General features: G+C 35.8%; 1 protein-coding gene across 2 annotated transcripts in view; it reads right to left on the reverse strand.

The window, feature by feature from the left end:
- The window catches only part of LOC106074342 (deleted in malignant brain tumors 1 protein-like), a 19,330-nt gene extending 9,739 nt beyond the window's left edge, over positions 1–9,591 (reverse strand). Inside the window, exons 1-6 of one of the 2 annotated variants that reach the window (XM_056033763.1) lie at positions 9,477–9,590; positions 9,131–9,328; positions 7,673–7,730; positions 5,189–5,300; positions 3,306–3,526; positions 744–870 (exon numbers count right to left, since the gene is read on the reverse strand). In XM_056033763.1, the coding sequence (XP_055889738.1) occupies positions 744–870; positions 3,306–3,526; positions 5,189–5,300; positions 7,673–7,730; positions 9,131–9,181 (569 nt within the window). In that variant the 5' untranslated portion in view covers positions 9,182–9,328; positions 9,477–9,590. Of the gene's footprint in view, positions 1–743; positions 871–3,305; positions 3,527–5,188; positions 5,301–7,672; positions 7,731–9,130 lie in introns of both variants that reach the window. The other variant, XM_056033762.1, reaches the window with a different exon arrangement.
- Between the last annotated feature and the right edge of the window lie 322 nt (positions 9,592–9,913).

The raw sequence follows: 9,913 nt of genomic DNA on the forward strand, positions 1-9,913 counted from the left end.
AAGGGAGGCAACTCAACGAGGCACATATATATTTATTAACAAGACATCACAAGTTCATAAAACATCATCTTTCTTAGGCACAATCTCTCCATATTTGGCTCTCTACTTGGGCGGAAATCGTTCTCACTTCTCTTCCTAATGTTGACATCCTTCTCAGTCTAGTTTATCACAGTGCGCACCTTCTAGCACTAGTCTGGATGGCGGTGCGCACGGCAGAGTTATAACAATATGTTATATATTAGTTTATGTGAAATATGAATATCTATTATAAAGAAATACCCTTGCATGGAGATGTAACATACAAATATAACCTAAATAAATTATCTAGAGATTAACGTAACTTCTCCACAGGTCGAAAGTTTTTATTTCTAAATTCCATAATCCAAACTTAATTTAACATTTTAGTTAAAGAAACTTTTATTTGTTGTAAGTAAAATGGGAATGCATTCCTCTTGGACTATCACATTTTCTAATAATAAACAAACAAAGTTATTAAAGTTTTTAATCCTAACAGCGTGGTGACATATACAGGAGTGAAATGTCAATTTAGGAATAAGAAAACAATTACAAAGAGAATGAGCTAGATCTGGTTGTTTGGTTGCGCCCTGGTTTGCTGTTCGTGGATTTCGATGTTCTTGGGTTTGAACCCTGCCTGATGCTGTACAATGCTAAACGTGTAAAACATTTGACGAAATACATTTATCTAAACTTAATTATTACAGTAAAAAAAAAATGTCTTTCACCTGAGATTAATCCTATACCCATGATTGCTTGCTATCAGCCAAGTGTAGTTAGCATTGTTTGGATAAGACCGTGGGTATCCAGGGCTAGCTATATATCCAAAATCATCTGTTAATACTGAGTGTTGGCCTGAAAATATATGTATACTAGCATTAACTACCGGCTACTCTCATTCATTTATTCCCATGATTTATATTGTTTTGCAATTGACCCTTCATTTTTATTCACTTACATATAATAATAATAATATGGGTACTCACATAAACACTTCTTATTGGCCCAATAAATACCGTTGTCCAGCGAATTCTAGTATTTACTACTTTCAACTGGAAAGGCCCCACCCGTGCTTCTTAATTCGAACTAATGTATTTCATAAGCTCTTTGTCGATCTTCTTTTGTAATATTACTCTGGCGTTGTAACTTAACAATCTCTGTATCTTCTTTTTTTTTTGCTTACTTCCACCACCGACGCGCAAAATAATATTGTTATAGTTTTACATACAAACGTAATTTGTTGTTATAGATTTTTACATTAAATACTATCTAAGGCATAAAAACTGATTATTTTTAATACAAAGCTTATATCACTCTGTCTCTCTGGTAAAAAGAGTGTGCAAGAGGCGCTTAAAACCTGCCATTCTCCAAAATTGTGCATCATTAACATTAAAATCCTACCCATCAGATGCCATTTTCTGCTATACCGATGGGTCGGTATTGAAGGACCCCGATATATCTGGGTATGGGGCCCTTATAGTCTACCCAGACCGGACAGAACCAGATCGGCTCTCTGGTCCATGCGGCTTCGCTGCATGCTCCATGGACGCTGAACTCACAGGGATAACTCGGGCATTCGAGGCTATTAGAGCCCAAAATGACCCAACATGAATTTAGCGCCACTACTGTAGTACTAGTCACCGACTCTCTCAAGTCTCCTAGCTATGGGTGGCGGCGGGGGAGGGTCGCCCGCCATAGAAGAGGCAGTCGGCGCCGCAGATAACATCCGCCGAGTTATTGGAGCTATTGTTTTCTTTTATGCATTGGGCGCCCTCACATTGCGGCGTGAGGGGCAATGAAACGAAGACACCCCCGCATGGGAGGGTGCTTTGGCAGCCACATACCTCGAAGCAACAAGCACGTTTTTACAAGCAACGGCACAAATTCGAGCATTCATTCATGAGAAGTGGTTAAAGTCCTGGGAGGAATCCGATAGAGCACGTGGTGTCTGACAGCATGTGCGTCATCCAGATCGCGACGATCCATGGTGGCGGTTAAGGAGGTCAGAACAAGCAATCATTGCACAGTGTAGGACGAAACACTGTCCTGTTGGGGCATACTTTGCCCGGTTCCGCTCGAATTATGACCTCCGATGCCGCCACTGTTGAGAGAGCGTCGAAACAGTGTCGCATACCTTGTACGAGTGTCCCCAGCTCCGAGAGCTAAGGGGGGACGTGTCTGAACAGTCACTCGACTTGTATGGAGATTACGAGGCGTTACGCCGAACGGCCCAGTTTCTTGCAAAAGCACTATGGGAGGATTGAGTCCTTCCTCCCTGCTCTGATTTTTTAATAGGAGTTCATCTCAGGTAAAAGTGTATACAAGTTATTTCCCCTCACACCCATTCACAGATCAAGCTGAAACTTCGCACAATTATTTATTGACTGAGACAAGACACGAATCACTAAAAAAAAAGTAACCAATTTGACAATTAATTACTGGTAATTCATTTTTAAATGTTTAATAAAAACAAGGGAAACTAATACTTCAGTATTCACAGATGTGGCTAAATTTGTTGGGGTTATTTCCCTTAAATCATAGTTTACGCTTTTTCTCCCTCAGTTGTTATTTTTAAACAATTATTTAATGTACGTAACACAACATGAATCAAATAAACAAAAATGCCAAATATAGTCAATTAATTATAGGAAATTAATTTTTGTGTTTGATATTGAATAACGGAAATAATTTGTACATTATTGATAGATATAGATTTAAGGGCCGTTCCCTTTAGATAAGCTTTTATTTATTTTATTTCGCCTGATTAAGGTTCTTTCTCTCAACAATCTCAATATCATTAGTTCTTACCTCCACCATCGACACACCAAATAATATACATATACACAAATCTATGTCATTTTGTCATTTTGTCGTTTTAGAATTTACACCAAATATACCTATGGCATAAAAGTTGTTGCATTTTGTTTAGGTTATAACTGTTCCGTGCAAGCTGTCCGCTTTGGATTTCTCTAATGATTCTATTACTGTTTTATGAAAATATAACAAGACTTCAAAACCATGTGTCGTTAACATTAAATACGATACCCATAAGATTTTGTGTTATCACTTAAGATCAGTACACCACTCAGTCATTTTCAATTTATTAATTAGCCCTGTTTTTCTGCATCTAAATCTATTCACTAATATCCTTTTTTATGTTTTAATGACCAAAGCAATTATAACTTTTCTACTAACCTAACAGAATTGTGTCAATGGCGGCGACTGTAGTTCTACCATCACTTTTGTTAAACAACTATCTAATCTAAATAGTGTCCAACTCTGATTCTCACCTCTTGCGTAATAGACGGCTTCAAATCCTCTGCCTGTACTAGAGGTTCCCAAATAGTTCACACTGAGACTATATGACAAGCTGGAAGCCATATATCTTGGAATGAAATCAGAGGTTACACCATTGGTGCTGCATGTTTTGTCTAACAAGATATTCCCACTTTCTATAACTTGAACATAGTTTTCGCCACAGTAATAGGAGCTCATTTGCATTCTCAACACTCTGTAGACATTGCTTTGGATGATTCTCAAATGAATAGCATGAAAGTAGCGCTAATTAAAATCTATTATTATTATTATTATTATCTTATCTTATAAAATAAAGACGTTACTTCAAAAAAAAATATGATTTCATCCAACTAGTTTAATACTTTTATTATTATGCATGTTAATCAATGATTTAAACTCTGCCAATCCATTGGTTTTTCTGGCTGACTCAGGCAACCCTTTCCAAACAGTAACAGCAATAACGAATAAGGAGCATTTTTACAAATTCTTCCTAGCATATGGCACAATAAATGTGCATTTATCTTGGCCTTTATATGTTTGATGTGTCAATAAAAGTGCATTCTAAGCATCTGGTCTTAGGCTACTGCGACCTATGGGCCCGGAGTGGGTCCCGTAATTGTTAGGGCCGGCCCTGATTTTATGGAATGATAACTGATATGTAGATCTTTTGTAATGCGCTTGTATTGATGTATGACTTCGTCGATGTAAGCTTGTTTTAATTATTTCATATAAATGGAGATATGTAATGTGTACGTTTAGTACGTACTTCCGTCCTATTGAGAAAAGCCATAGAGTTGTTTGAGCTTTGTATTCTGATGTAAAATGAGCTTTAACGTCACCAAACAGATCTGTTTGGTAATTTATTGATTATCACTTTAACTACAACCGTTTTTTTGGACAAGTGGTAAAAAGGATGTGATAATAGGCTTTCTTAATAGTGGTAAGCAGATTTACCATAATTTCGTGCATAGAACCCTAGGGCTATACACGTTTTTACAAATGATTAGTAGCTGTGCGGATAAACCTAAGGTGCGGGGGTTATCGGATGTTGTTTTTTTACTCATAAACATAGCATAAGGTAAACTATGAACATACCAATGGGTCTTGATACCTCCTATAGTTCGCAGTGTGGTTGAGAAATGTACATTGGAAAACTTTGTAAATATCTCATTATAAACCTCATGAAAACAAACAGTACCGATGACAGTACTTAATATATCGTATGTTTACGACATGTCACACTTTGCGTATAGGGGTATATAAAGTCTGCGGGTTGTACGATCTAGTTTATTCTTCTAATTTTGCGGGGTACACGCAAGTGAGCGGGTCATACGTTGTTAAGTGCTTCCACGGTGTCGAATGAAAAGAAACTCTAATGGAGGTAACACTGAAGTCAGAAACCGATAACACCGGCGTAAGGCCGAGCAATCAAATAGAGGTAGTTGACTCTGGTGTTGAACATCAAACACGTTTAATAATCAAGAAGGGAACCGTCGAATGTGACCTACTTCTAGCCGTCTGTAAAAGTGTGTTCCTTATTGCTACGTTGTTAAGAAAGCGTCTTGTTTATGTCCGCTCCTATTTCGTTCTTACTTTTTTAAAACTTCCACGTCATCCTTACCAAGTAAAAACTTTCCCCTATTCCCGAAAAAAATAACTAATTCATAATCGTACCATAACAACGCGTATAAGGAATATATGTGCGAAAATACGGTAGGTGTGAGTGTATAAAAGACTTTGAAGAAATTGGGACATTTATCTACAATGCTCCTAGAAAGTCTCGTATCGAACTATTAGTAGAAAACAAAATTCAGAATATGACAGTAATCATATTAAAATGTAATAATAATGCTAAATATTATGAATTGGCATTTACACAAGCGTGATGTAAGTTGAATATGGTCCACTTATGGTCCAACTGGTGAAATAGTTATATTGTCCAGCTATTAAGCCACACTGATCTTTGTAGAGAGAAATACTACCTCCGACTGGAATAAAAGAAAATGTATTGAACAATAAAATACTACATTTTTTTTTCTAGAATTATACAAATACAAAAAAAAGGCTTGAAAAGTAAGCAGCGAGATATATTTGCATAACATGAAAAGTATAACGTATTCAAATCCAATGAATCACTAATCTAGTTGTCACAGCCGCCTTAGTGATTTAAACTTCCAATTAAAATGCGTTTATATTACCCTGATTAACTATTGACCTTGTCCTCTCAATTACAGACATTTTTTACCGAAGATAATTGCATTCTTAGTTCAAAAGTTAATCTAGCCTTACACACGTTAATTAGTGACTGCTAAGTCATAGGTTTATCTGGCTGATTCAGCCCTGTCTATGGCTAATGGCACTAGGGAAGAAGGAGCACTTGTATTTTTTTTTTACTTATGGAATAATTAGAAAGCAAGGTTTGCTGAGCGATAAAGCGGGAGTTCCGGGTTCAATTCTGGTAAAGATTAGCATTTTTTTTTATTTCGGGATCTTTAGGACGTCTCTTAAGTCCATCCAGCTCTACTGGGTACCTGACATTAGTTGGGTAAAGGGAAAGGTTATTGGTTGTTGTGCTGGCAACATGTTACCCTCGTGAACCGTGGGTCACAGAAACTGATGGCCACACTAGCATCTGTCCTATAGATCGCTAGGTTTGAAAGGGGAACTTTACTTATTGTACTTTAAGTAATCTTGTCTGTCTCTTTTTCTTCTTCAACATTTTTTTTCTAAAGTGTGGTTTTTACACGAGCCCAGAGGGCCTTATGATATGATCGTATAGTCATAGCTTTTGTGATGTGACAGTGATCAGAAGGTTATCTCGTGTTCTTTGAATCGTCAGGATTCTTTTTCGAATTTCTTAGATTTCGATGTGTTTATCTCCTATTAGTAAGTTTATTACCAAAAAAATTACATTAAAATTATTCTGAAGTTATTTTTCCTAATGAACCATTCAACAAGACTGGTCTTTAAAACACAAGAATGAATTCGATATCAGTTTTTACCACGTGACGATTTGAATCCTTAAGAGAACAAACTAATTTGCCTTTTCTGTTTAACTAAGATGCTTATCAATAAGTTATAGCACATTAATTTTTTTTTTGGACGTAGCTCTATGGGAGATTTTTTAAAAAGAAAATCCATTTCAAACTCAATCCCTTAAAAGACAGTCAAGCTGTTTAAGCAACTTAACCGCACATTTGGCATTTTCAAGAAATCGCTAACTATCTGGTGTATCGGTAAATAGAATACAAAAGAATCAATAAGGTATATATATATATATATATATATATATTAAAGTTAGTTAAAAGGCTACTTATTGACCAAGTAGTATAATATAAAGTCAAGCTTTATTAAAAGTGTCGCGTTTTTATTATTTGTTTGACTTCAAGATTTTGATGAGATAAACTTGTGACAAATGCAGGTTCAGAGGTGCAGTAATTATAGTTCAAACACTTTCATAATCAATGAAATAACAAAGTGCTGATATGCTTTTCTAGAGTTGCAATTATTTTAAACTCAAACTTGAATCAATAAATGTATGAACAAATATTTATATAAAGCAGATAAAGGATTCAGTAAAAATGATCAATAAGATGAGTTAATATTTACTTTAAGACTAACTTTCTAGCTCTCACTCTCGTCCCAAGCTCCTACTCCTCTTTGTATATCTTTCCTTAGAATAATCTAGAACCTTTCATCTCAATACCCATGAACCAATTACATTTAATTTTCTTCGTCTGTTGTTTCATAATTTAAAGTATGTAAATTATATATCCCTGCTGTAGCATTGAACACAATTTTAATCGGCGTCTCTCTGGCATCTAAGCTTGATAACGCGTGACCTACTATGAGCTAGGTAAACTGTCCTCATTTTGTGAACAATAAGGTGTCACCAGGAACGTGACAATAACCTACAAGAGACATATAGTTCTAGGACTGTCGTACTAGTTGGTGTCTCTTGAACACATAGTTCTAGGCAGTGTCGGTACTCAGTGATTGAGCGCCTGACTTTCAACTACTAATAAATTAATTATATAAGTTAATATACAAGAAAAGTAATAATTATTTCCCCATATATAAAAAGATGCCGGTACACCGTACCAGTGCGTACCGTCACAGAAAAAGCCCTAGTTCTAGGACTGTCGTAATATTATATAGTTCTACAACTTTCGTAATACAATATAATTCTAGGACTGTAGTTATATTCTATAGTTCTAGGACTGTCTTAATATTTTGTATAGTTCTACCAGTCGTAATATTATATACTTCTAGGACTGTCTTAACATTATGTAGTTCTGTCGTAAGATTATATGATACTAGGGACTATCGTTAACACTACCCGTTCTTCATTCACACTCACCGCTGTTGTAACTTGCACTTGCTGTTGGACAGACTTCGTCAGTCATCACGTATGACACCTTTTAATGTATGCACTAATAAAGTGTTAGTATATCAAACAAAAATATAGCATTCGAAAAATGTTAATTAGCGGTAATATCAGATTCTAATTATAGAAAAAAAAACATAATTTTATTTATGTCTATGGTAGATAGATAGATAGATAGATAGATAGATAGATAGATAGATAGATAGATCACCGTAAATGGATAGCCCCTTAACGTGGTAGATTTCTTCAAACAAATATCTAGGAAGTCTAGTGTCAAATGACCGTGTGGCCAGGGCCAGTAGTGGTGGAGTTCACTTACAAAGGCCTCGGAATACACACATGAGAACAGAAAATCCGCTGCAAAAGACAGGCGCAGATAGCGAAAAGAAAATCCTAATCGACCACCGTCGGACAATGGATATTCTTACCCTGTGTGTGGTAAAATATGTAGGTCACAGCTGGGGCTGCGTATCAACGGGAAATGCTGCATTTCTCATTAATCTTAGGATTCAAAGACAAGCCTTATATATACATATATATATCATAACATTTTAAATTTGAAAGAAACAGCAGAGATGTATTGAAATGGTGATTTAAGTGATTAAGCTGCTCCAAACACGATGGTCCCAGTTTCAAACCATGCCCTCAGTCATTCCGTACCCTCTTTGTTTTCAAAATCTTATTTTCTAAAGAACTGCTTTATATAGCCAACTGGCTCACATGATATCTAAGTCGCAATGCTTGACTCTATTTCTATTTCTGATGAGACTGTACGAACTATGACTGCTAAAAAAAATGCACAACGTTTGAAATTTAGAAGCTGACACGGATGAGGTATTTTTAAAGAAGTTGTTGAAAACCTGATAGAGTCTGAGCTCATTCTCAGTATTTCAGATGGACACGTAGACCCATTTGTGACCTGCATATTTTGTTACCTCTGATTCGGCAAAATAATTGTCAGGAGGTCACTGCATAATCGCTTTTCGTCCTTTTTTTTTTCCTGTCTTCGGAAAGTGTCTTACATGCAGGTCCAGTTCCGTAAGGTTGTCATCTAAACTATTATTACTATAATGCGATTTTTACTATAATAAAAACCTATGCTAAATTAGAGATTATAATCATTACTTGCAGCAGGCGGCTTCCAAGCAAACAGCTGGAGATTTCTACAATTTTGTGGAATACTAATTTGAGACCGAAAGTACAACTTTTGCAGAGGACAGACATAAACGTTAACCAATCATCGGAAGACAACGGTTATGTCTGATCTGGATGTGGCAAAATATGTAGATCACAGCTAGGACTGCCAAGCTAGGTGAAATACTGCAATCCCCTTTAATCTTTGTGCTCGAAGACTGGCTACTAAAGTGTTTTTTTTTTAATTGTCATAATTCAATTATACGGGCTACGATTACCTTAAGGAATCACACTAACCTTCGAAGCGATACAAATAAAAACAAGAGATCCAACACTGGAAGAAAACATTGTTTGAATCTGGAGAGAAAGGGTTCTTGTAGTCTCCTCACTTCTTGGTTGTTTATTTTTATGATATGCTTATTTCTATTTGCTGCTTGATAGTAACCAGTCAAATATTAAATCATTTTTACAACAACTTTATTCTTTACCAAATCTCTATATTTAAAAAAAATCCAATATAAAATAGATTAATGGAAAAGTGATCTTGCGAGAGTAATACACTTTATTCAAGTTGCTAAATATAATATGTAAAATATTTGCTCTTAAATTTCCAACGTTATAAATATTTCAAAGTTTCGGTTACGTTGTACTGCAGGGAGTTTTTTTCTTTCTTATCTCTTTGACTCGAGTCCTGAAATGTGTGTTTCATTCCTTCACTTTTCTGTAGGGTGTTGCAGAACATTATGGCACACATCCGACAATGCATATGGCTGGCACTCAACAGGGTGGATTTCTGTGCAATGGTTTTTGGTTATTGACTATTTTTAGTGGCCCCCGAAAGAGAAAAGACGCTATTAGTTTTGTCCGTCCGCCCGCCGTACAGTTTGGATCTGGTAAACTAGAATAAATAGTGAAAATATGAAATCATATTTTAAACCATTCAAAGTTCTGATGCAACTGCTACTTTTTTCTTTTCTGAAAGCGAAAAATCTATATTTGTTTTAAAATCTACTAAGCAAGCAGTTTTTTTCATAAAAATACACCACTTCTACAACTATTCACTATGAATAGTAATAAATA

The sequence above is a fragment of the Biomphalaria glabrata genome, chromosome 6, assembly GCF_947242115.1.
Source record: "Biomphalaria glabrata chromosome 6, xgBioGlab47.1, whole genome shotgun sequence".
Taxonomy (NCBI): Eukaryota; Metazoa; Mollusca; class Gastropoda; family Planorbidae; genus Biomphalaria; species Biomphalaria glabrata.